At 44.5% G+C, this 26,323-nt stretch overlaps 1 protein-coding gene across 2 annotated transcripts in view; it reads right to left on the bottom strand.

Annotated features, from left to right (window-relative positions):
- Positions 1-21,295: 21,295 nt before the first annotated feature.
- The window catches only part of TANGO6 (transport and golgi organization 6 homolog), a 211,290-nt gene continuing 206,262 nt past the window's right edge, over positions 21,296-26,323 (bottom strand). For both annotated transcript variants that reach the window (XM_036752788.1, XM_036752789.1), the window contains one exon: positions 21,296-22,454. In XM_036752788.1, coding sequence (XP_036608683.1) covers positions 22,278-22,454 — 177 coding nt within the window. In that variant the 3' untranslated portion in view covers positions 21,296-22,277. The remainder of the gene's footprint in view (positions 22,455-26,323) is intronic.

The raw sequence follows: 26,323 nt of genomic DNA, 5'->3' as shown, positions 1-26,323 counted from the left end.
CATCAATGTTGTGTAAGGGCCTACCGTGTGCCAGCCCAAGCCATAAGCTGGAAAGTTAAAAATGGGAAATGACATGCTATTTGCCCTAAAGGAGCTCATAACATACTTCCTGGGATGAATTGTGTAGACCTGAGTTCAAATCCAGCCTCAGACCCTTACCAGCTGTGTGACCCTGGGCAAGATATTTAACCTCTGCCTGCCTCAGTTTCCTTATCTATAAAATGGGAGATAATAGTAGCTAGGGCAGCTAGGTGGTACAGTGGATAGAGTGCTGGGCCTTGGAGTCAGGAAGACTCATCTTCGTGAATTCAAATCCAGCCTCAGATACTTGCCAGCTGTGTGACCCTGGGGAAGTCATTTGATCCTGTTTGCCTCAGTTTTCTCATCTGTAAAATTAACTGGAGAAGAACATGGCAAACCAGTCCATTATCTCTGCCAAGAAAACCCCAAATGGGGTCACAAAGAGCGGGACACGATTGAAAAATGAGTGAACGACAAATAGCAGTTACCTCTCAGAGTTGTGAGGTTAAAATGAGAAAATATTTATAAAGCGATCTCCAAATCTTAAGGTTCTATGTAACTGTTATCATTATGGACATACATGTACACAGGTCTGATATGAGGTAGAATGTCATGGGGCAAAGAGAAGGTGAATAAGTATCCTGAGAAAATTTGGGGAGAGACAGCACAGTGTCTTGAAGATAGAAGGGATTTTTAATAAATGTTTGTTAAATTTGAATCTTTTCCCATGGGGGTGAGGATGGCAGACGGACCAGGGAAGTTTTTGCGGAGGAGGTGGCAACTGATTTGGTCTTTTAAGGAAGAGGAATACTTTTCTGTAAACTCGGTTGGTTGGTTGGTTGTTGTCCTTAATTCTCCAAGAGGACCAAGATGACATCACTGTGTTAGAGCCAAGTTACAGTGTGTCCGACTGCGGCCGATCCGACCAATACGAACTTGGAGCGCTCTGCTGCAGGTGGGGCATTTGGGAACATTTGGGGTGGGTTCTCTAAATTTTCGCATCTCATGTTTCTTTTGAGTTACTTCAATTTTGCTTTGCTCATAGAGCAAATGATGTGGGCACACCAGGCTGGGTGGAATTGTGCCAGTGTCTCCCGCGTCACCTAATCAATTCCCAAGTTCTTAAGAGACACCTTGAGAGTGTCCTTGTATCGCTTCTTCTGACCACCATGTGAACGCTTGCCCTGTGTGAGCTCTCCATAAAACAGTCTTTTTGGCAAGCATGCGTTTTGCATTGGAACAACGTGGCCAGCACATCAGAGTTGCGCTCTCTGGAGCAGAGTGTGAATGCTTGGCAGTTTAGTTTGAGTAAGGACCTCAGTATCTAGTATCTTATCCTGCCAGGTGATCTTCAGAATCTTCCTAAGACAATTCAAATGGAAGCGATTCAGTTTCCTGCCATGGCGCTGGTAGACTGTCCAGGTTTTACAGGCATAGAACAATGAGGTCAGCACCACAGCTCTGTAGACCTTCAGTTTGGTAGTCAGTCTAATACCTCTTCTCTCCCATACTTTCCCTCAGAGCCTCCCAAACACTGAGCTAGCTCTGGCATTATCAATGTGTACATCCCTGGAAAATACACTGCCAAGGTTATCGAACATATCTGCAGAATTCAAAACTTCTCCATTTGCTATAACCAACTGATGGTTCCCTGTATGGATAGTGTGGTGCTGGCTGATGGAGCACCTGTATTTTCTTGGTGTTAATCGTTAGGCCAAAATTAGCACAAGCAGCAAAGAAGTGATCCATACTTCATTGCATCTCAGCTTCAGAGGCTTCGTTGAGTGCACAATTGTCAGCAAACAAAAAAATCATGCACCAACTCTCCCTCCACTTTACTATTGGCTTGTAGCCTTCTTAAATTGAACAATTTACCATCAGTGAGGTAGCTGATCTTGATGCAGTGTTTGTCCTCATTGAAGGCATTTGACACCTTTAAACACCAAATAAAATCAGTATCTCCATATAGAAATTAGAACAGGAGGATTGTACTTGAAGCAGCAATTACCTATTACACACCGCTTGAGTTTCTTAAAGTGTACAATAAATTTGACAAGCTATTTTCAAAGCTAGCCTCCTTGCCCGTGTTTCCTTCTGAAGATTTCCGCAAACCACATAAGGCATCAGATGACTGTTTGTTTCTAGAACTGGACATTACATCTCTCACTTAGCAAGAATTCCCCCACCCCAGGAATGTTCTCCCTCCATATTTATATCTCTTAGGATGCTAGGCCAGATGGGCAACATAGCAGATAAAGCCCTGGACTCCAAGGCAGAAAGATCTGAGTCCCAATTCCACCTCAGATAGTGGCTATGTCACTTAACCTATGTCAAGCCTCAGCTTCCTCATCTGTAAGATGAAGATGACATAATAGCAGCTACTTCACAAAGTTGAGTTGCAAGGACCAAATAAGATAGTATATGTCCAGTGCTTTGCAAACCTTAAAGTGCTATATAAATGCTGTCGTCATCATCACCACCATCATCACCACCACTATCATCATCGTCACCATCATCATCGTCGTCATCACCATCATCATCACCATCATCATCACCACCATCATCACCACCACCATCATCATCGTCACCATCATCATCGTCATCATCACCACCACCACCACCACCACCATCATCACCACCACCATCATCATCATCACCATCATCATTGTCATCATCATCACCACCACCACCATCATCACCACCATCATCATCATCATCGTCATCACCATCATCATCATCATCATCATCATCACCAACACCACTATCATCATCACCACCATCATCATCGTCATCACCATCATCATGATCATCGTCATCATCATCATCACCACCACCATCATCATCATCACCATCATCATCATTGTCATCACCATCATCATCATCATCGTCATCATCACCATCATCATCATCATCACCACCATCATCATCATCATCATCACCATCATCATCATCATCCTTTAAGGTTCAGGTCAGGTACCACCTTTTCTGTGAAACCATTCCTGATTCTTCCAGTTGTTGATACCCTCTCCCTACTCAAATGACCTTGTATTTATTTATCCGTGTACATATTTTATTCCATACCTCTCCCCAAGAATTCAGCGCCTCCTTTTTTTGTCTTTGTATGTTTAGCTCCTAGCATATTAGGCAACTGATGAGGGAGAAGGACTCCAGTCTGAGTGACTAGGATGGCAATGGTGTCTTCAACAGCAATTGGAAAGTTGGGTAAGATGGAAGGCCAGAGTCGATTTTTGGACATGCTGAGTTTGAGATGCACCACTGGCATGTTTAGGAGGAGATGTCCATCAGGCAGTTATAGATTGGGATTAAATATATTAATTTAGGAGCTGTCTGCTTAGAAGTGATCGCTGAAGTCATAGGGATGAATAAAAAGAGGACCAAGGACAGAGCCTTGAGATATACGCACACTTAAGGTATGGTAGCAGGAGGACAAGCCCCCAAAAGAGACAGAGCACGAATGGTCACACAGGAGAGCCGGCAGCTAGCACCATCATAGAAACTGAGTAATGAGAAACTATGGAGGAGGAGGAGGAGGAGGAGGAGGAGGAATGGTTATCAGTATTAAATACTACAAATTTCCCAAACAGGTCTACCACATGCATCAATTTCCCTTCTCTCCTATGGTATTGCCAACTTAAGTGGTTATTGTGTGCGTTGAGCAAAGAAAAGAGGGGTGCACAGAAGAAGATTTGGGGATGAATCGAGCCCCAGGACCTGGAGGAAGGAGAATCAGGGAAGGCTTCTGTACAGGAAGCCACAGGAAACAGAAGTGGAAGGATTCTGAGAATGATAGACTCCTAAGAACTGGGATGGACTTCCAGAGTCATTTGTTCTTAACATGATGACCACCCAAGCCCTTCCCTACCTATTTCACCCAGTGCTGAGCACGAGGCATACTCAGTGAAGTAATCAATCATTTAGTGAATGGCTCTCAGGACTCTCTGCTCAACCTTAAGATGGTAACTTGCAGGGCAGCTTTTGTGACACTGGTCCATTTGTCATCTGCCACTAATTAGTTTAGGGGAATGCAACTGTAAATATACAGTACCCTTTGCGTTGATGCCTCCTCCACTCCTCTGATTCCATTTGGTAAAGGGGATTGTGAAGCTCTTTGTTCCAGACCACTTCATCAGCCTGCTAGACCCATCCTAAGTGAACGGTGCTTTTAAATAAAGCAGTGCCATAAAGCTAATAATCATTGAGAAACTACCTTTCTTTCCCCACTAACTGGCTTCCTCTAGGGAACAAATTGTCTTTGCAGTTGTGCTTTGAGTAGGAACCTGGTGCTATTACCCAGATAACAGAATCCTTACCTTTGCATAGAAAGTGTGTCCACACGGATTTGCAGATAATTAACAGGCAGTTTGGGAGGCCCTTTTACAAATATCTTTTAGCAGGAGGGGGATGCTTTTTTAAGAGACAGATTCGATAAAGCCCAATTTTTATCTCTACTTTGCCACCAGGGATTTAGAAGTAAACTCAATTCCACCCCAATTATTTTTTTTTTTTAGTATGGATTCAGATCCATGTGAATTGGTTCCACAGGTTCCACAGGGCTAAGCTCTTGGAATGTCTGCTCTTATTTATCACTTTAGTAAGAGGAGATAAATCCTGCATTCATTTAGTTGACAAATATTTATCGAGCGCCTATGACGGCGATTATGTTAAAAAATGTAAGCTTAAAATACAGTCTCTGCCTTCTAGAAATGTGCAGATTAGGGGGACAAAATGCTCTTGTAAATGTTAATAGCAATGTCAAAGAGTACATAATCACATACCAGATGAAAAACTGTGATAGGGTAATAACCATAAGGGGAGGGGAGGGAGGCTGATGTGAGCTGACATGTGCCATGATCAAGGAAGGAAGACTTCATGGAGAAGATGGGGCCCGATCCGGCCCAGGGATGGGGAACCTGCGGCCTCCAGGCTACATGTGGCCCTCTAGGTCCTCAAGTGCAGCCCTTCGAATCCAAACTTCATGGAACAAATCCCTTTGATAAAAGGATTTATTCTGGGACTCAGTCAAAAGGCCACACCCAAGGACCTAGAGGGCTACTTACGACCCTGAGGCCACAGGTTCCCCACTCCTGATCTGAACTTTGTAGGAGAGAAGATGCATTTGCTTTTTAGAAAAAAAATATTTTTTTTTATTATGAACTTGACAGTCATCAACCAACACGAACATTCCCATATACAAAGGACAGAAAAATAGGATTGTCCATGAAACCATGAATCTATCCTGTGCAGGTTGGGTTTGTTTGTTTCTTTAATAAAGACTATAGCAAATTCAACACTACTTTTCTTGTTGGCGTTCTCTTTTTGAACTTCTTTCTGCTCTCTTCAGTGTATTTTTCTAAATGTTTCATTGCTGCTGTTTTCTTTCTTTCAAATCACTATCACCACCCTTGCCTTCCCCGTAGCACTGACCCCTCTCCAAATAAATAGCATATGCCAAATTTTGTTCAGTCACTCCCCAACTGATTGTATCCAGTTCTTCACTCCAACATAAAGTGCTCTTTGTTCTTAGAATCCTCCTTTCTCTCTGTCTTTGATCTCTTTGGGGTATAAGCCTAGTTAGTGTCGTTGGGTCAGAAGGTAGGTGGGATCGGACCGGCAGAGAGCAGGGTGCAGAATGCTCCTGATGAGGACAACGGCTTGTGTACAGAGATGGAAGCGGGAGGGAATATTTGGGGGCCGATGAGAAGTTCTCTTTAGTTCGACTGGAGAGTTAGGGTTAGGGCCGGATCACAGTGGCTTCAATGCCTTGCTAAGGTATTGGACTTTATTTTATTGTGCAGATTTTGTCTTTTGTTTTTGAAGAGGACTAGATAAAGAATAGGGAACCACCAAGGGCGTTACATGGGTGCAATGAAACCAATGTTTTTCTATATCTAAGAATTCCTCCCTACGTGACCTTGAACAAATCCCTGGACCTCAGATACAGATCATGAAGTCTTCTGGTCCAAACTCCTTCTATATATTACAGATGAAGAAACCGAGTCTTCTCAGAAAACGTTGGGTGTCTCCACTTTCAGTTTTATACCGGTGAGTCTCTGATTCTTTGATTCTAAGATTTGTCCGGCAAAGGAAGTTTGGATGGAGAGGAAGACTAGGGGCTTGGGGTGGGGAGGAGAGAGGGGAAGGGCTGGAGAAGGTTCAGTTGCCATCATCCAGGTGTTCCACAGGGGGCGCCACTACCAGAACCAAAGCAGAGAGCAATGACAGATGGAGAGGGAGAAGGAGTGGTCCCACATTCAGGATAAGAGGGCATGAATGCAGAAACTAGGAGCTGACTCCTCCAGTGACCCCACACGCTAAGCTAGTGGTGACAATGGTGCTCCAAGACGGATAGGAGAGACAGCCTCAGTTTGGGGAAGGACGGCACTATCGGCCAGGCTCACTGTTTATGGTAACTGATCAAGACTGATATTTTCACAAACAGGCTTCATTTTTCAACCAGGAAACCAAATACAGACCAATTTTAAAACCAAATTGGAAACATGAAAAACTTCAAGTATTTACATAACTCAGTTCTATTATCTCCAATTATTAATTGTAGTAGTAGTAGTGGTGGTAGTAGTAGTAGTAGTGGTAGTGGTAGTAGTAGTAGTAATAGTAGTAGTGGTAGTAGTAGTAGTAATAGTAGTAGTGGTGGTAGTAGTAATAGTAGTGGTGGTAGTAGTAGTAGTAGTGGTAGTAGTAGTAATAGTAGTAGTGGTAGGTAGTAGTAATAGTAGTGGTGGTAGTAGTAGTAGTAGTAGTGGTAGTAGTAGTAATAGTAGTGGTGGTAGTAGTAGTAGTAGTAATAGTAGTGGTGGTAGTAGTAGTAGTAATAGTAGTGGTGGTAGTAGTAATAGTAGTGGTGGTAGTAGTAATAGTAGTGGTAGTAGTAGTAGTAGTAGTAGGTAGTAGTAATAGTAGTAGTGGTAGTAGTAGTAATAGTAGTAGTGGTAGTAGTAGTAATAGTAGTGGTGGTAGTAGTAGTAGTAATAGTAGTAGTGGTAGTAGTAGTAGTAGTAGTAGTGGTGGTAGTAGTAATAGTAGTGGTGGTAGTAGTAGTAGTAGTAGTGGTAGTAGTAGTAATAGTAGTGGTGGTAGTAGTAGTAGTAGTAATAGTAGTGGTGGTAGTAGTAATAGTAGTGGTAGTAGTAGTAGTAGTAGTGGTAGTAGTAATAGTAGTAGTGGTAGTAGTAGTAGTAATAGTAGTAGTGGTAGTAGTAGTAATAGTAGTGGTGGTAGTAGTAGTAGTGGTGGTGGTAGTAGTAGTAGTAATAGTAGTGGTAGTAGTAGTCGTAGTAGTAGTAGTAGTAGTAATAGTAGTAGTGGTAGTAGTAGTAGTGGTAGTAGTGGTAGTAGTGGTAGTAGTAATAGTAGTAGTGGTAGTAGTAGTAGTGGTAGTAGTAATAGTAGTAGTGGTAGTAGTAGTAGTAGTGGTAGTAGTGGTAGTAGTAATAGTAGTAGTGGTAGTAGTGGTAGTAGTAATAGTAGTAGTGGTAGTAGTAGTAATAGTAGTGGTAGTGGTAGTAGTAGTAGTAGTGGTAGTAGTAATAGTAGTAGCAGTAGTAGTAGTAATAGTGGTAGTAGTAATAGTAGTAGTAGTAGTGGTAGTAGTAGTAATAGGAGGAGGAGGCGTAATAGTAGTGGTTGTGGTAGCGGCAGTGGTGGTAGTAATTGCAGTAAAGATAGCTGACATTTGCACATGACATTTAACAGCTTATGCACCATCTATATGGGACGTTAGGGGCTACAAAGTATTTTGCACACACCAACCTACTTTATCTTTACAATAACCGTGTGAGGGAGATAGCACTGGCATGATCTCTACTCCATAAGTCAAATAAGTCATCTGCTAGGCTAGATACAAGAAATACAAAGGCAAAAATGTGAAAAGCTCCTGCCCCCAAGGAGCTTATATTCTAGCTGGAAATTCTGAACTCCCACCAAGGTCTTCTGATCATCGAGACAATAATTTTTACTACATTGCAGAGACCTCTCAATCCTATTGATGGAGTTGCTTTAATGTGTTTACCGCCATTAGAGGGAGAGTTGTTTTCAGAGACAATAAGCCCTGAGTTCAAATGTTGCCTTTATCGGATACTGGCTCTGTGACTTAAGGTCTCCGTCTAAGACTATAAACTGCAGAACAGTTGCTGTCTGGCATTGGTGAAGGGAGTTTCCTCCCCTAGAGTTTTCTACGTAATCTAGATGTGCATAAATCATCTTTGTAACAGTGCTGTTAAATCGTCTTGCAAATAGCTGCATGTTCCCTAGACGTCTCCCCTGCCCTGCTTTGCTGACCACCAAGTGTTGGGGGGAGGAGGGATAGACTCTACCTTGAAAGGTGATCTCTTTCACACCCTGACTTCATGCATCAAAGACCTTTTCTGACACCTTCCCCACCATATAGAATGGGGAGGGAGTGGGGGACAGGGCCAAGGGGCTGCTGCCCGAATGTGCCGGCTCTTCCTAATGGGAAAAGTCCATAATTATTCTGAGGCCAAAATCCTTAATTTTGATAATAGTTCCTTTAAAATGGCCTCCAAATAGGAGCCTCAGTTATTCCTCAATTACAGACAAGATGATCTCCTTGACAGTCATTCCAACTCCCAGAGTCTATGAAATAGAATTTCCCCTTCGCAGCCCATGGCCTGGCTTTGAGGGTAATAAAAAAAAGCTGTAGCTAAAGCCAGCTGCGCTCCCTTGATTTTCTCCTCTCATCGACACGCTGAAATCAGGCTCACTCGCCCTGATTGTGAAGAAGCCTTCTTACATCAAGGAGGTGCGCTGAACGGATCAATTCACCCAAGTCGCTCCGGGGGAAGGACCTCCGGAATTTTCAGTTAAGGGAGTTTGGCTTGGCTGCCCGGAGACGCCCCTTCTGCTCCCCACTCCCACCCCGCGAGGAACTGAGGCGCCAACGGGGCGAGATGAGTCCAAAGATGAATCTCAGTTTGGGTTCCAAAGGGGAAATTCAAGTGGATTTTTCCTGGAATGCTAAAGCTTGAAAAATCCACCTTCTCTTCACGGCCCCCCCCCCTCACCCCCCAGATTATCTTTTTTCTAAATCCGTCCTTCCCCTAAATCAATGCTGGATATTTTCTGTTAGTTTGGTAATTATTCCTGGAAAAAAATAAATTAAAAAGCAATTAATTTTCTCAAAAAGTATATAAAAAACAGCTTATTCAATAGTTCCTTCTAAGTCGGGACAGGGAGGGTGGGAGGAACCCAGCCTAATGCATCTCACAGATCATAGAGTGTCTTTGAAAGGAATGCGGTGAACCCTAACGCACGGAGAGGAGGAGAAAAGCTTTGCCTTTGCAATCGGAGGGATGCCGGCGAGCAGGGGCACAGCATTCATTGGTAGCAGCCAAAGCCTGTTTCGCTGTCCGAAGTCTCTCCCATTTGGCCTTTGAAAGAATTAGGGGGTTGTGGTAGAGAGAGGGAGGAAAGGGGCAGGTAGGTGATGTAATGGATAGAGCACTGGACCCAGAGTCTGGAAGACCTGAGTTCAAATCCGAACTCAGGCACTGACGAGCTGTGACCCTGGGCAAGTCACTTGGCCTCTGCCTCAGTTTCCTTATTTGAAAAATGGGAATAATTTCACCTACATCCTAAAACTGGTGTGAGAATAGAATGAGATAGTTGGTACATGTATGTATATATACATACATGTATATACTACACACACGTATGCAGGTAGTCATGCATGTACATATGCATGGATGTAGGACACATGTACACGGCATGTGCATATATGTGTACATGTACATGCATGTATATTTAAATTTTGATTTTTCGGTTCAAATTCTCTCCCTCCATCCAGCCCCTCCCCCACCTATGATACTCAAAATAAGATATTTATAAGGAATTTGCAAACCCTAAAACACTTACTAAATGCTTTTTGATGGACTGACTAATTAGTATCCCTGCCTCCTCTCTCCACATTCCAATCTATCCTCCCCAGGCTGCCTGTTCTTTCCCTTGAGTGCAGATCTGACCCTGTCACACCTCTAGAATAAAATCCTCTATTTAGCCTTTAAGCCCTTCACATCCTGGCCCCAATCAATATTTCCTGCCACACTGGACATCACCGCCCTCCCTCCCTCCAGACAAAGTGGCCTTTGCTTCTCACACACAACTCTCCATCTCCAGCCTGCCAGTCTTTGTCCTGGCCATCCCTAATCCCTGACACGTACGCCCTCCTCACATTTACCTCCTAGAATCCGTCTCAAACACCAATTGCATGAACCCCTTTCCTTCAGCTGCTAGTGTCCTCCCTTCCAAACTATCTTGTATTCAAAGACTTCGTGTTTGTTCGTTGTTGTTGTTGGGACAGTTCAGTCATGTCTGACTCTTCCTGACCCCATTTGGGGTTTTCTTGGCAAAGATAATGGAGTGGTTTGTCATTTTCTTCTCCAGCTCATTTGACAGATGAGGAAACTGAGGCAAGAAGGATTAAGTGACTTGCCCAATATCACACAGCTAGTATCTGAGGCCAGATTTGAACTCAGGTCTTCTTGACTCCAGGCCTGATGGCGCTCTATCCACCGTGCCACCTAGCAGCCCACCTAACCCTAACAGGAGTTAAGAGATGCAGCCCTCCTCAGGCTGATGGTGACCCACATGGATTAAACACAAGGCTCTTTCAGGGGGGTCATGAACCTACTGTCACCCTTTCCTTCTCCTTCCTGTTCCTTAAATGCCAGAGTTCTGAGGCGAGGCTTCCTCCCACCCAGATTTCTGAACCACTTCCGCCTCTCACTAGCATCAACTGTGTTAGCCTTCCTCTCTGATCTTGGACCTTCCAAAGGCTGATGGGACCCACCGTCGGTTCTGAAGTTTCCACAGTGGATGGTGGTCCCACAGAGAGGAACAGGAAGTGCAGGGCATCCCCAGCAGGGTAAGACTTCGTGTGAAGATTATTAATAGGACACTGTACCAGAAATACCCCACCCATGCACTCCTATGAGCAGTCTGCAGCCCGGCTTCTGGCTTCTTACATTATTTACAGGAACAAACCACTTAAAAGCCCTGAAGCTCTTTTTTCCTGGGACCCCAGCAAAGAAGGCTCTCCTGCTTCTTTCCAAAATAAGACTGGGTACTCTCCACCTTAATAACTTCCATCCACATATGCTGGGCCACTTTTTAGTGGTGATTTAGTGGTCTTGATGCCATCTGAGTCATAGTATATAAAAGGGAGAACAGGCCTCCGGACAGACTGTCTATTGTCCATGGACTGGCTGAGTCCAGAGAGGCTTATTACTAGGTTGGCTACAAAGGAAGGACTCTGTGCCCATTCATGTAGAAGAGGTGGTAGTATCCACACCAACAACATCCGGATCCTTGAGGTGCTGAAATAAGAAACAAAAGAAAAAAGCCTGTTTGTTCTAGAATTCTTTTTGTGTGCCATGGCAGAGGTATGCTGAAGCCTCTTCATCCCTTCTGAGAATTATGCTTTTAGGTGCACAAAACAAAATGTGGAGGATTGTAAAGGAAACCGAATCTATTGAAATACAGTTATTAAGAGGTGTTTTAAAACAAGTTCAACATGATTGCACATGTATAACCTATATCAGATCGTTTGCCGTCTTGGGGAGGGGGAGGGGGAAAAACGTGGAACTCCAAATCTTATAAAAAATGAATGTGGAAAATTGTCTTTACATGTAATTGGGAAAAAATAAAATGCTATTTACAAAAAACAAGTCAATAAATAAATTCATGGGCCCCTCAGGTTAAAACACCCTCCTTCTACAGGATCGGTATCTTCTGTTTCCTGTTGGGGACAGGCCTGGTTGGATTAGAAATCGGAATCTTTGATTTTCTCAGAATAGGGAACTCCTAATTGTAATTGTCTTCACTGATGCAGATTAAAGAGTTGTCTGCATACTGAGAGATAAAACACATGGTCTGGGATCACACAACTAGCATGGGGCAAGGGTGGGACTTGAACCCAAGTCTTACTGACCTCTCTCCAATGTGTCACGCCATTCCATATATTAGGAGTTTGCTTGTCCAGGGTTTCGTGGCTGGTGGAGTATGAAGCCAGGACTGGAGCTTAGGTCTTCTGGTTTGTGATCCGGCATCCTTTCTAATTAGTCCACTTTTCTTATGAGCTATGCAAAGGCTGGCTTACTACCTGTCAGATATTGTAGTGAGGATTCTTATTTTAGACATGGGTTGGAGTGGATGGCTGATGGATGTAGTAATGGAATATTATTTTGCCCTAAAAGACTATGAATACAAAGAATTCAGAGAAAATTGGGAAGCTTTCTATGAACTGATGAAGTGTGATGTAAATAGAACCAAGAAAATAACATACACATGATAACTTCAACGACATAAATGTGAAAGAGCAAAGCTGTGAAATTGAATGCTGTGTAAGTATAATGGTCAAAAAAAAGCATGAGTGTTGAGGAAATAGGAGAAAATCTATTTCCTTTCTCTCCTTTGCAAAGGTGGGGGGTGGCTATGAATGTGAAGCACGACACACAATCACTCAGGTGATACGGTTGGCTAGTTTTGATGAATTGCTTTTCTGTTCTTTGAGTCAAGGGATGGTTTGCTAGGCAGAGGAAGCAAGAAGGATACATTTGTAAATGAAAACTATGTAAAAACAAATATAGCAGCAAAAATAGAAAAGAAAAAGAAAAATGTTTATATATGTACATATGTAACGTATGTATATTTTTCTGATACTATCATTCACTAGCCCCCATCAGTGTACATTCCTATGATTATTACTTAATATGAATTAGCCAGCTAGGCTTAATATGCTTTTAGAAAGGAGTCTTTACGAGGGAAATGCTACAGTTGGTACCAAACTACCTCCCCCAAATCTGTGACTCACTTTCCCATGAGTCACACAGAGCAAAGGGGAAATTCACAGTTCTTAGAATGGAGCCCTTTACATGCTCCCCTTAGGTATGGCGGAGCTTTTCTGCAAGGCTTGTTCCAGAGCTTAGAAGCTGCTGTTTCTCATCGCATCCAGTTCGTTTTCAGTTCTCGATGCAGACGTTAACGCCAGACTTTGTTGTTCTGGAAACGCTGCTAGAACCACGAAAGTCCTCTGACCTGAAGTTTACAAAGTCCTTCTCCAACTGAGCATGGGGAAGGGGGTAGGGGTTAGGCTGAGTTCTTCTTTCCTCACCCCTCCAATTGATTTCTTCTCACTTACCCCTCTACTTCCAGGCGCTTGGATCCCTCTGGACCAAATTGGCTGGATATTTTATGGATGACCCCCAGAACATGATCAAGTTTCCTCGTCAATCTGACCTCACTTCCTAGGAAAGGACGTGCCCCACAATTAGTCTAAAGCTTGTTTGACTGATTACACAGAGAAGAGTTCTCACCTGGTTAAAGTATTGTACTTGGCATCTTGACTCTTACTTTAAAAAGGGTGGGGTAATTTGATTGATCACCACCACTCCTCCACACACACACACACACACACACACACACACACACACACACACACACACACAATCCCTTGAGTCTATATATATGGGAATATTGCTATAGCTAGCACTTTGAAAACAAAGTCTAACATATGAGGCTATGTCCAGAATCCTGGACAGACCAAGAAAAGACAAAGGGGTACTTCCAGTTTCTCCTTTTGGTGCTTTAGCTTCTCCCCACTATGACTGGCTTGCAGCCACAGAAGAGTGACTTTTGATGACTCAGTCAGCCCCCTACCAAGGTCTCTGAACCGAAAGGAGATGGACATGGACTTCCTTACCCATTTTATAAATGCTGCCAAAGTAACAGAGCCCAGCAGTGTTGACTATCTGTTGGGACAACACACTCCCTTGATGTCCAAAAAGTTTTGGTATTTTGGGGGAGACAGGTTTTGGTCTATACTTGGGGGTGATGATGGGAATAGCTGCTTGTAGCAGAAACATTCCTTCCCAACTCTGCATCCAGCTTCATGGACTTTGCCACCGTGCCTCAGCTGCCATCTTACCCTGGAGCTTCCTCACCATGGACCATCCACTGTCCCTTTGGATCTTCTCATCTTGGAACATCCTTGGCCCTGCCAGCCCCATTCTCCAATTGTTGAGCTCCTCCTGGGGTCTCTATTTTGAGGAAGGAGCTTGGCTGGCCAACGTTCATTCCCTTCTCAACTCCACTTCTGATATTTGGGACTTCAACACACCATTCCCACAGGCTTTCCCAGTGGAACCTTCCACTTCCCCTCCCTCCACCCTTCTCAGCTCCTTTTTGCGTGTTGTCTTCACCCCTTTAGAATGGAAGCTCCTTGTGGACAGGTCTGTTTTTAACTTGTTTTTCTGTCCTCCGCTTAACATGATGCCTGGCACGTAGTAAGCATTAGCTTGCTGCCCCACCTTGCCTTGCCTCCTTGGTCATCCCTTAAATAAAAAAGGAGAGTTTATCCTCCCAGGAAATGAGGGCAAGGACAGTGTAAATATAATGATGCATAACGTACCTGAGAGTGCAAGTGTGTGATCTTTATCCTTTTAGACCAGGATAGTAAAAGGGCTTTACTATGTAGTTAAACCTGGACAAGGTTGTCGGCATCCATGGATCGCTGCCTTGATGTTTACCAAGCCCTAACTGGTACACACGATTTCAATGTCACTGTTGGTGGGAGGCCAAAGAGAGCTGTTCCTTGAACCAACCGGGCCTCTCTTGCTTTCATGTCTTTCCACAAGCTGCCTCTGCCCTGCCCCCCACCCCCCATCCCGCTCCATGACTATGACCACAATGTACCCTCTTTACCTCCATCTCTTAGCATCTTCCTTCTGGTGGCACATGTCCTACTTCCTGATAGGGAGTGATAGGGATAGGGAGCCAACTTTGAAGCCAAGGACACCATTCTGAGCCTCAGTTTCCCTAACTTTGTTTGGAGACCACAGGATGTAGTGGCTTGAGAGATGGTCAGAAAGATCAGGGTTTGAGTCCCACCTAGCTAGGAGATGTTGGGTCACTTACTTCTTGGTGTTCTAGGCAACTCTTGCAGAGAAGGTGTAAGAGGGGTTTCCCCACCAGGGGCTCCCTATCCCAATGGAACCACATATCCAGCCCCTAACCTGATAAACCCTAATTGCTGGTTTCTCTCCCTCTTCGCGTTATGGTGCCTAGTCTATTCTTTTTAGTTAAAAATTTGAGCTCCTAGTGCTTAGCACAGTGCCCAGCACATCATATGCTAAATGCTTGTTGGGTTCGATTGAGGACAGGGACTATTTTTCATCTTGTCTTCATTCCCCCTACCCCAGGACTGTGTTTTGCCCATTTGTTGTTGAGTTGTTGGTCACATCTGACTCTTCGTGACCCCATTTGGGGTTTTCTTGGCAAAGATACTGGAGTGGTTTGCCATTTCCTTCTCCAGTTCTTTTTACAAGTGAGGAAACTGAGGCAAACAGGGTTAAGTGACTTGCCCAAGGTCACACAGCTAGTAAATGTCTGAGGCTGGATTTGAACTCAGGAAGATGAGTCTTCTTGGCTCTAGGCCTGGCTTTCTATCCACTTTGCCACCTAGTCACTTGTGTCTTGCCCATAGTAGGTGCTCAGTAAGTAGATAGATAATTGTTAGAAATGGCTTATATCGGACAATGTTTTGTTACTCTTCAGATGTGTGTGTGAAACCATGAACAGGTTGCTTGGTTAATTGAGGCCAAAGAAACCTCCCAACTCATATATTGGTTAGAGACTAACTTGTTTGAACATTATATGAACAGATCAATACCTTCCCTTCACCCCCACCAAATTACCTTTCAAAAAACATTTTTATATATGTGTATGGGCATAGATAGGGGTTATTAGGCAGCTAGGTGGTGCAGTGGATAGAGAGCACTGGGCCTGGAGTCAGGAAGACTCATCATGAGTTCAAATCCAGCCTCAGACACTAGCTGTGTGACTCTGGGCACGTCACTTAACCTTGTTTGTCTCAGTTTCCTCAGCAGTAAAATGAGCTGGAGAAGGAAAAGGCAAACCACTCCAGTATCTCTGCCAAGAAAACCTCAAATGGGATAAGAAAGAGTCAGACAGGACTGAACAACAAAAAGGCCTGTGTGGTGCAGCAGGTAGAACACCAGACTCGCAGTCGGGAATACCTGGGTTCTAATCCTGCCTTATTGGCTCATTAGCTATGTGACTTTGGGTAACATTTCATCTGTCTGACCTCCGTGTGAGATGAACACTTTGGATTCAATAACCTCTAAAGTCTTTTCCAGTTGAAAATCTGTTATCCTATGATCATTTGTAGAATGTAAGTTTTTTGAGGGCAGGGACTGTCTCATTTTTGTCTTTGTATCTACAGTGCCTAATATAAAGTGGGTGATCAGCCCCCACCCCCTCACTCCAGGGTGGCTGTCATGCCCCCTCGGCACCAGCAAGAAAAGGAAGTTAGGAGCCTAGTCCAAACAGCTCCTCTCTTTGTCATCCAGGTCAGTGGGAGACAAGTGATTTCTTTTCATGAATGCCCATCTGTAGCTAAGCAAACAGGTGTGTCCCATGGTGCCTTTCATGACTACTTGCTCTTCTTGTAGGCGCTTTGTTTGGCATAAAAGCACCTAGAGGTTACAATAATAAGTGAGAGTTATCTCCAAGTGATCTAACAAAGGGAGATTGAGTCACAGGCTACCTAGTTGACTCAACTGGCTGACAGTCAGGCCAAGCTGTGGGAAGGCAGGGCTGTGGAGGGGAGCCATGGTTTCTACACGGCCAGAGTCACAAATGGGGCTACTCTCGTGCCTTCCAGGTCATTCCCCTCCTCCGGGGCTGCCACCGTACTGGACACGGTTGTATTCGGGTCATCTCTCTCTGAGGAGCTTCTATTTGCGTTGTTAATTTTCTTATTTGTGCAGAGTTGTGTGCATGTTGCCTACTCCATTAGAATGTAAGCACCTTAAGGGCAGGAGCTGTTTTTTTGCCTTTCTTTGTATCTCCATCTTTCTTCTGACGTTGTTGTTCAGTTGTGTCCAACTCTTCCCCATCCCATATGGGGTTTCTATGGCAAAGATACTGGAGTGAGTTGCCATTTCTTTCTCCTGTGGATTAAGGCAAACAGAGGTTAAGTGACTTGCCCAGGGCCATACAGCTAGTGAGTGTCTGAATTTGGATTTGAACTCAGGTCCTCCTGACTCCAGGGCCTCCACCGAGCCACCTAGCCATCTCCAACATAGTGCTTAATTACTGCTTGTTGAGCGACTCACTGATTGACTGATTTGGGAGATGGAGGGACAAAAAGAAGAGACAAAAATGATTCCAAGGTTTTTTAAGTCTGGGGGAACAAACATAGTAAGTGCAACTAGAAGTTAGTCTTGCAATGACTGTGGGGATATTGGGAAATAGAATACTATAAGGAGGGGAAGACGAGTCTAGGGAGGGACGGGGTTTCTTGGATATCCGTGTTTCAGGAAGGAAGGACGTCTGAGTGTGGCATCCTATAGCTTGCAGGTCTTGAAACTCTCATAGGAACACTTAGTTCATGGTTTGGGGGGGAGAGCATTTCCCCCTCTGCTCCACCCCCCCAAAAGGATAGGCTCCTCTTTTTACACCTGCCCTGGCTCCAGAATTATTACAGTTCCATAATTATTAGTGGAAGGAGCCAGAATGGAAATCAGAGGATCGACAGGCTTATCTACAGGATGTCACCAGCCCACTCCAGGGTTCTTATTGGCTAGGTCTCAGAATCTTTACCTGTTGGTAAATAGTGAACTAGGTGCGGGAGCAGACTGAAGGAGTCAGAGAGAAAAATTTCAAGTGATTTTAACTCCTCTCTGTATGGTGATGGCCTTCTTGGTCCAATGAAAGTGAGGGACATGTGAAAGTAGTGGGATGGGGTGGGCGTGAGGCCTTGGGAGAGCCAGAAAGGAAATGAGAGCTCTGGAGCCCCCCAACCCCTTTTTAACAGTGGACGTCCTCCTCCCCATGCAGTGCAATTGGTTGGTGGCTGGCTAAAGCAGACTTCTAGGAGTTAACTGAAGCCCAGAAAGAAGCCTAGATTTCAAGGCTGTCACCCAGGTGACAACTCTTCATCCCCACGATTCTGTAGTGTGTGCGTCCCCAGATCATGGGCTCTGCCTCATTTTGTAAACCTTATACATGGTGTCCCAAAAGGCCTAGTGAAGGTTTAAGCTTTAATAGATTAAAAACTGCCTTAAGGCTTTTGGGACACCCTGTATAAATGTGAATTACTATGATGAAGTATATTTATAGGGATGGGAGCTAGGGGAAAAATACCCTGCAGCTGGTCTAGGGATTTTCTTTTGTCTGGTCCTTCCTATAAACACTAAGTTCTTCTTTTCTAGGGAGAGCCCTTGGAGAGGGGTGGGTAGAGTATGGGGGTTCCTTTTATTCCATCCACGGTTGATTGGCAATTAATAATGTGGGAAGGAGAGGTCTAGTTTTCTTGCATTCATAGTCTTTTGAGCCCAGTATAATTCTTAAATAGTAAGAAAAGAAAAGTGATGTTATGGCCTTAGGCTCTAAGTAATATAAGACAAAGAGATGTATAAAAGGGTTCAAAGCTGAAAGATCTTGGGGGGTGGGGTAGATATGTGAACTAGAAAAATACACAGAGATGGTAGTGCATGATCAAGACGATGTATACTCAAGGGGAGCACAGAGTCCCGGCATCATTAATGGAGAATCAAGGGACAGTTGCCACTCTTGGTACCACAAAATCTCAAGGGACCCCAGAGACCCCACGACTTTGCTGAAATAGGTTTCACCTAGGGATGTGCTCTAACTTTTCATTTCCCAGCATGCTCGGGGCTGGCTGTGTGTGACCTAGCCTGCCAGCAGGATGAAGAGTACAGCAATGAATAAATGAGAAAAAAGAGGGTTTGCCAGCCCTGGAGCAGGCAGGCAGACAGGCAGCGAGGGGTGGGGGTGGGGGTGGCGGAGTCTGAGGAGCTGCACTGTCGCAGCTGACTGCAGAGATTTTGCTGCATGTGATGGCAGAGCTGCCTGCAGAACTTGTTGGATATGAGAAGCTGCAGAAGGGTCTTTGTTATTTCAGGCTGAGGCTGGGACCACTGCAGGTGCATCATCTCCCTCGGGTGACAGCTGGCACCTCATCTGACCCACCCCGGGCTGGCAGCTCTGAAAGAGGGCAATTCTGCTTCTCCCAATCCTCTTCTTCCTTTGCCTAGGAATGAAGGATCGAACTCCCGCCTCGGACTAGCTAATTTGGTTTCATAGTGAGCTAGCCCAACTTATGTTAAGGAAGGTGACAGACAGGACTGCATTGTTTCCGATGTCTTAGACATAGAGGCCCCCACAAGTGTTAGACAAAACACTTTACCCCAAATAGTTCAAAGACAAAGGAATGAGTAAGGTGGGGGGTGCTCTGGGGGCAGATTCATTCATGGGCTTTTCCTTTTGAGCAGGAGATGCTTGGAAGAGAACAAATTAACACTGAACCGTCTCAGTTGACGTTAAGCTGTAGGGGTGATGGTTGAGAAAGGGTAGAGGAAGTCAGAATCTCACAGCAACATTTGCATTTAAAAAGAATAAAGTTGACTTAAAAAAATTCAACAGCACCATCAAGGCAAACGCATCCACTTGTTTTCTATACCACAACATTTATCATCTTGACCCCAAAATACTTTTTCAGAAAGCAAGCAAACCAGAAGGGTTTGTGGCCCAGACAGGTCTGCGGTTTGGTACCCAACTCCTCAGGGCTAGCTGGACACCTGGACTCTTAAAGATGGATGGGCGGATAGAATGATAGAAAGTTGGAGGCAAATCGAGTTAGGAACAGGTGAGACATTTGTAAAAGAATAAAAGTGAGATTAATTAGTAAGTGGAAACCTCAGTTACGGGAAGAGGAGTGAGGCGAATGTTGTTCAGTCGTCTCAGTCATGTCTGACTCTTTGTGACCCCATTTGGGGTTTTCTTGGCAAAGATGCTGGAGTGGTTTGCCATTTCCTTCTCTAGTTCATTTTACAGATGAGGAAACTGAGGCAAACAGGGTTAAGTGACTTGCCCAAGGTCACACAACCAGTAAGTATTTGAGGCTGCATTTGAATCTTCCTGACTCTAGGCACAGTGTTCCACCCACAGCATCACCTAACTGCCCTAGGTGAATGGACTTGTACTGATAACTGATACACATGCTTTCCCCACATTATGTGATCCTCGTAACAACCTGATGAGTTAGATGGTATTATTATCTCTATTTTTCAGAAGAGGAATCTGAGTGTCTTGGAGGTCTCAGAGTCACACGGCTGGTAAGCGTTTGAGGTGGGACTCAGACTCAGTTCTTCTTCACTCCAAGTGCCGGAATACATCTATGGTGCCACCCTGGCTAGACTACAGAATAGTCAATAAAAGACTCTGAGAGCATGGCAAATTTTGTGCCAGTGCCTGGCTGGAGGAAGAAAGGGGAGGAGAGAGAAGGGTGAATGGGAGCTAGAGCTGGGAGGGTCTTCCTGTCTCTATGGTTGTTGCCTTTGTGGACTTCCCTCACTACGATACTGGCTACAGGGCTTTGGAGGCAAAGTGGGCTACAGCACTGAACCTTGGAAAGAGGAAGAAGAGGGAAGTGGAGAAAAGAAAGGAGGAAGGGAGAGTGGGGCCTGGTGGGGACCTGATGGAGGGATTTGAGTGACACGTAGTCAGACAGGCCAAGAAACTGAAATACATATATACATACATACAGATACATGTATGTATGCATGTGTACATATGTATTTATCAATCTATCTTATTCATCCATCCATCCATCCATCCATCCATCCATCCATCCATCCATCCATCCACTCATCTCCTTCTTAATATGGTTTACCAGGTAGGTTAAGCAAGAAGTAAAAAATTAGGTAGAAATGAGGGGAAGGGGTCATTTAGGTGGTATAGTGGATAAAATGCACTGGACTTCAGAGTCAGGAAGACCTGAGTTCAAATCCTGTCTCAGACACTTACTAGCTGTGTGATCCTGGGTAAGTTCCTTGGCCTCTCAGACTCAGTTTCCTTATTCATAAAATGTGGATTTTAATAGCACCCCATCATAGGGTCATTGTGGGGATGACAATGCATAAAGGTCTTTGCACATTACATGAACGCTACCTATTATCATTAATTTAAATATATTTCAAGATGATACCACATAGTTTGGGTTATTCAAGTCTCAACTGTTCAAGTCTCTAGACAAGCCAAAGTGAAAACGATTGTGCTGGAAAGGGAGACTCTCTGGCACGTACAACACCTGAGGACACTTCTACAAAGACTGGCATCATGCGTCCAACACCGTGTTCTATGTACTTACTATCAATTTAATCCGCAAAACGGCATCTTTCTTTTAAAAATTTTTATTGATTTTTAAAATCTCACCTTCATTTCTAAACCTATCCCCTCTCCCATCACAGCCAAGATCGTGACCCTGACAAAGGGAGGGAGGCACAGCAGGAGCTATATTTAGGAAAATGCCTTTTTCTAAGATGGGGAGAAACCGAACCAACGCTGATCACTCTTTATTATTGACACCTGCAAATGTCTAAGGCGCCTTCATTCACCCTTTACCACACAAAAGGGTGGGAAAATGAGGCCAGGAGAGAATGGAGAGAGTCTGCCTTTCTCATCTGGAGGATTCGACAGGTTTGGGAGGCTTCCACTCAGGAATTGCCTGTTCTATGACTGTCCCTTGGGAACACCACCGGTCCTGTATTTCATGTGTCAGACACAGCCCTGTTGCAGGGGGTGGCAGAGGGAAAAGAAGCCTGGCCAGGCCCCTGTGACCTCTTTCTGGGCTGTGAGATGAGGAGGAGGGCTGGACTACATGGTCTCCTGATGTCCCCTTTCTGGCTCTTTCTAGCCAAAATCAACCCCTTCCATGGTGAGTGTTTCACAGACATTGGTCCCTTCCCCTCCCCAGCTGTGGTAATGACCGCCCTTGTCAGCATCAAAGGACAATTGCTCCTCACTGTGATGGCCACACAGAGAATCTCTGGGCCATCAAATGCCACCACCCCCTAAAAAAATATGCTTTCTTTACATAAACACTTCTTCTCTAATGGGATCGGGGCAGGAACAGGGAGGGGTGTGAGTGTATGCCTTACAATCCTTCCCCCTCATGTCCACAAGGCAGGCTGGTTATCAATGGTTACATGAGCAGCATCTTTAGGCAGGTAGACCCCAGGTGACGTTCTCGGACAGCAAGCTGTCTCTGTGACCACACTGTTAACAGCAGGAGGGGAGTGGGGCCCCCTTCTGGAAGATGTTTACTGCTCAGCTGTTCTTGAGGCTCCAGACTTGACCATCCTTTGTGGAAGGGCATGCTATGGGAGCACCACTATCTTCTTCTCCAGCCTCTGTGGTGGGAACAGGAAGCTCCTCATAATTTCATCAAGTTCTTCTAGGGCGAGCTGGGCATGCAACTGGGTCGCCTCATCTGGCTCGGAACGGACCACGTGCTTTAGCAGGTGGTAAAGGTCCTTCAGGACATCTCTCAGCACCTGCAGAGAGAGGCACACACACATCCATAAAAATATGGCCAGGAGAACAAACCCTTCTGATACTACGCAGCTTCCCCTGGTCAGCAACGAGTTACCTTCATGGCCAATGAGCTCTAGGGAGCAGTATTTGCCAATACTTAATGCTTTTGATTTACAAATGGTAGGTGGCTGCCCACATTCCAAGGAGGCACTCAGCTCATGGGGCCTAGGAGGCCCCCAACTTTTCCCTGAAACCACTTTTTGAACCACCCACATCCCAATTCTCTTTTCTCGCCCTAATTGTTCTCCTGGTTACAGTGTCTCCTTCTATTGTGACTTTTCCCTGGGAACCAGGAGAAGATTTCTTAGATATCACCTTTCCTGATGAATACTCTGATGTCACATCATGATAAGGATTTGGGAAATCTTGGGGAGCACTCCCAAGAATACCCCCTTTTCCCCTCTCATATACTCCTCACTCTGGTGCCATAACTTCTAGCAAGGACAGGATAGTGACAGACCATGCAGTAAGCTGGCTGTGCATTTCCCCAGCCTCCACTCATCACCTAACTGAATGGGTGAAGAAGCCCCAGAAGAGTTAGGCAGCCCATCTTCCCTTTATATTGCCAGAACTCCCGAGTCCTGTTTCACACTGGCAGGGCACCCCATAGGAGTGTGTGTAGGGGAGATGGGTGTTCTAGAAGATCCTTTCTAATTCATAGATTGACAACTGGTAGATGTTCCATGCCTCAAAGTCATCCTCCCCCACCAGCCTTTTGGCTGTTTTCCTCCTTGCTGCCATTCTATGAGTAAGGAAGGAAAATGCAGTAATTTACTATTGGTTTCTCTGACAATACATTTTCTCTGTGAAATAATTAAGGATAACTGGATAAAATGAAGGCCTTTTCCACCCCAATTCCTTGTAGATTTCACAGTTTTTCCAAATATCCCCATCCTAGTTTGGATATCAAGAGGATAAGAGCCAGAAAAAAAAAGTAGGGATAGAAAAGAAAAAGAAAAGGAAGTGACACAGGAGAAGGGGTGCTGAAATGACAGTGCAGCATAAACCACAGTGAACTTTTATTAATATATCTAATGTGTTGTTATAGATACATATTGGGTCAGCTAAGTGGTACAGTGGATAGAGTACCAGGCCTGGAGTCGGAAAGACCTGAGTTCAAATTCAGCCTCAGATACACACTAACTGTGTGACTTTGGGCAAGTCACTTAACCTCTGTATGCTTCACTTTCCTCATCTATAAAATGGGGAGAATAGCCTCTACCTCCTAGGATTATTACGAGGATCAGATGAGGTAATACGTGTAAAGTGACTGGCACACAGCAGGCACTATATAAATGTTAGCTATTATCAGCTATCGCATGTATATATCTCTATATGCCAAGCAAATGATCGGAGGATTCTATCTCAGAAACAGTTCCACAAAGGCATAATAAACATTTATTAGATACCTTCCACTCAATACTAGAATGTACTGCTCTTCTTCGAAGATGTTTTCCTTCTTGCTGATAAGAGTGTAAGGGTATTGTGGAGGGGGTGGAGACAAAGGGAGGATACAGATACACATTCACTTGCTTTCCTTCTCCCTCCTTCTCATCTCCGGCAGAGATACACAGATGAGAGGAACAACCTTCCTTAAGTGGCAGCGGTCAGGCCCTCGTTCTGATAGGCTCTGTGCCTTATCTGCGGCAAGGTCACCTTTGTCCCAGGAGAGTCTGCTGCTCAGCCAGAGAACACAAGCGGTTGTGGACGGGGCCCTCTTTTCAAACTCACCTCTTACTTACTGGTTGGGGCAGGGGAAGTTAAGGAAATAATTTGGAAGGGAAACCCTCATTTCCCTGCAGAGAGCAAGACGTCAATTCTAAATGTCCACACTGTACTCCATGCCCTGTATGGTAAGAGTAGTAGTAACCTGCATTTCAATAATGCTTTATCCTTGAATAGGAGCTACCTGTAAAAGGGCAAAGGTTGCTCCCACCAGCTGCAGGATCTCCCCTTTCGGCACCAAGTGTCAAGCACAACTCCTTTTTAATTAAAAACTTAATCCCAATAACTCACCACAATGCCCTTCCTCACAGAATCCCTGTAACTCTGGGAATCCCACACATCACAGCACTTCCTCTGGACTCCCCATGGATCAAAGCAACACGTCAAGGAGGGATTGTCATCAAATCCCTCAGATCATAGGCTGAGCATGAAGAGAGTTCAAAGGTAAAGCTACACACAGGAACCTCTGTGGTGGGCAGGATACAGGCAATCCCACCTAGGAAACCTCTCATTAACAGTTCAGCACACCTGCCGCTCACCCCACTCTGTACCGAGGGTGGGGGCAAGTTTGTCTAACTCGGTTTGCAACAGTGGGTGGTGAAAATGAGCCACTTTGCTATGTGAGAGGCAGTTTGATTGGGGATATCCTTAGGAAGTAGTCAAATTCTTTGTTTGAGGAATGTCAAGGAGGGATGGCAAGGGCACTTTGCCAAAAGCATTTGACATTTTTTTCCTCTTCCTGGCACAGACTTGTTGTAGCAGGTAAGATGGATGCTGCAGGTATAGGGATGGTCAACTGGGATGGACTTGGCCTAGAACAGATCATGGGAGGCCTGGGTACATTCGAGAGGGAAGGGGGGAGCTATAAGCACCCAGGTGCACTCATAATAGGAAAGACAAAAATGAGCATTTTTGCTTCCCTCAAAGAGCTTGATCTGAAATATTCTAATGCTGGATACGACAGTGAAAACCAAAAGAAAAAAAGTGGCAAATTAAAAGTGATTTTACAAAGTGAAGTCAGATGAATGTCTCCAATTCTTCTGTTATTATCCTGGGATCAAGTTATCATAAATAATTACAAATGAGCACAATCCCCAGGGAAGGAGCTAAATTAGATCCAGCAGATTTCTTTCTCTCTTTCTTAAAAATAAATTTTAAGTGGCAAAGAGTTTGAACAAAGTATTCCAGAAATGTAAGCTTTAGCACTACACTGTGAAATATAAAAATATTAAGATATATCTCCCTATGGCTAAGTACTATAATTATCGAATTCCTTGCTCACCTGTCCTATTACTCTATTACTGTTCCTTTCCAGAGCCCAGCTCTGGATTCCTCCTACCATCTCCCTTCGCCACTCGTGTTGGTGAGCAAAGACAGAGGTAGTCACATTACAAATGACTGGATCTAGTACAAATTAATGTTATCCAGTATCATCTGGGCCTTCACTGTTATGCATCAACCCTTTTACATTTCCCTGATTGACTTTCTATCCCATTCTCTCTTCTAAAGGCACCTACATTATCACCAACTCCACCTCCTTCCTGCCAGCGGACGACCTTGTTTCATCTTTCACTGAAAAAATGGAGGTACTTATCCCAAATTCCCTCTTGTCCACTTCAATATCGTCTCCTCCTTTGGTCCAGTCTTGAAGAATAAGGTGACCAGCTCCTTCAACCATCCCCTCTCTCTCCGTCATTATAAACTTCTACTTATCCACTGAATCTTTCCCTGCTTCTTACAAATATGCCCATAATTTCTCCATTCCTCAAAAGCCTTCACTTGATAACTATCATCATCTTCTCAAGCTATTGCTCTATAGCTCTCCTTCCTTTCAGAGTCAAACTCTTAGAAAAGGCCATCTTTGGTCTCCACTGCTACCTCCCACTCACTTCTCAACCTTTTACAAACTGGCTCCATTCTCATCATTTGATGGGAACTGCTCTCTTTAAGGTTACCAATGATTGTGTCCATGCTAAGTCCAAAGACCTTTACTCACTCATCCTTCTTGACCTCTCAATAGCATTAGATTATGTTGATTACTCCCTCTTTCTGGAGAGTCTTTCCTCCCTGGGTTTACATGGCATTGTTTCTCTCGTGTTGCTCT

Source organism: Trichosurus vulpecula, chromosome 3 (assembly GCF_011100635.1).
Source record: "Trichosurus vulpecula isolate mTriVul1 chromosome 3, mTriVul1.pri, whole genome shotgun sequence".
Taxonomy (NCBI): domain Eukaryota; kingdom Metazoa; phylum Chordata; class Mammalia; order Diprotodontia; family Phalangeridae; genus Trichosurus; species Trichosurus vulpecula.
This window is presented reverse-complemented; position numbering and strand designations above follow the sequence as displayed.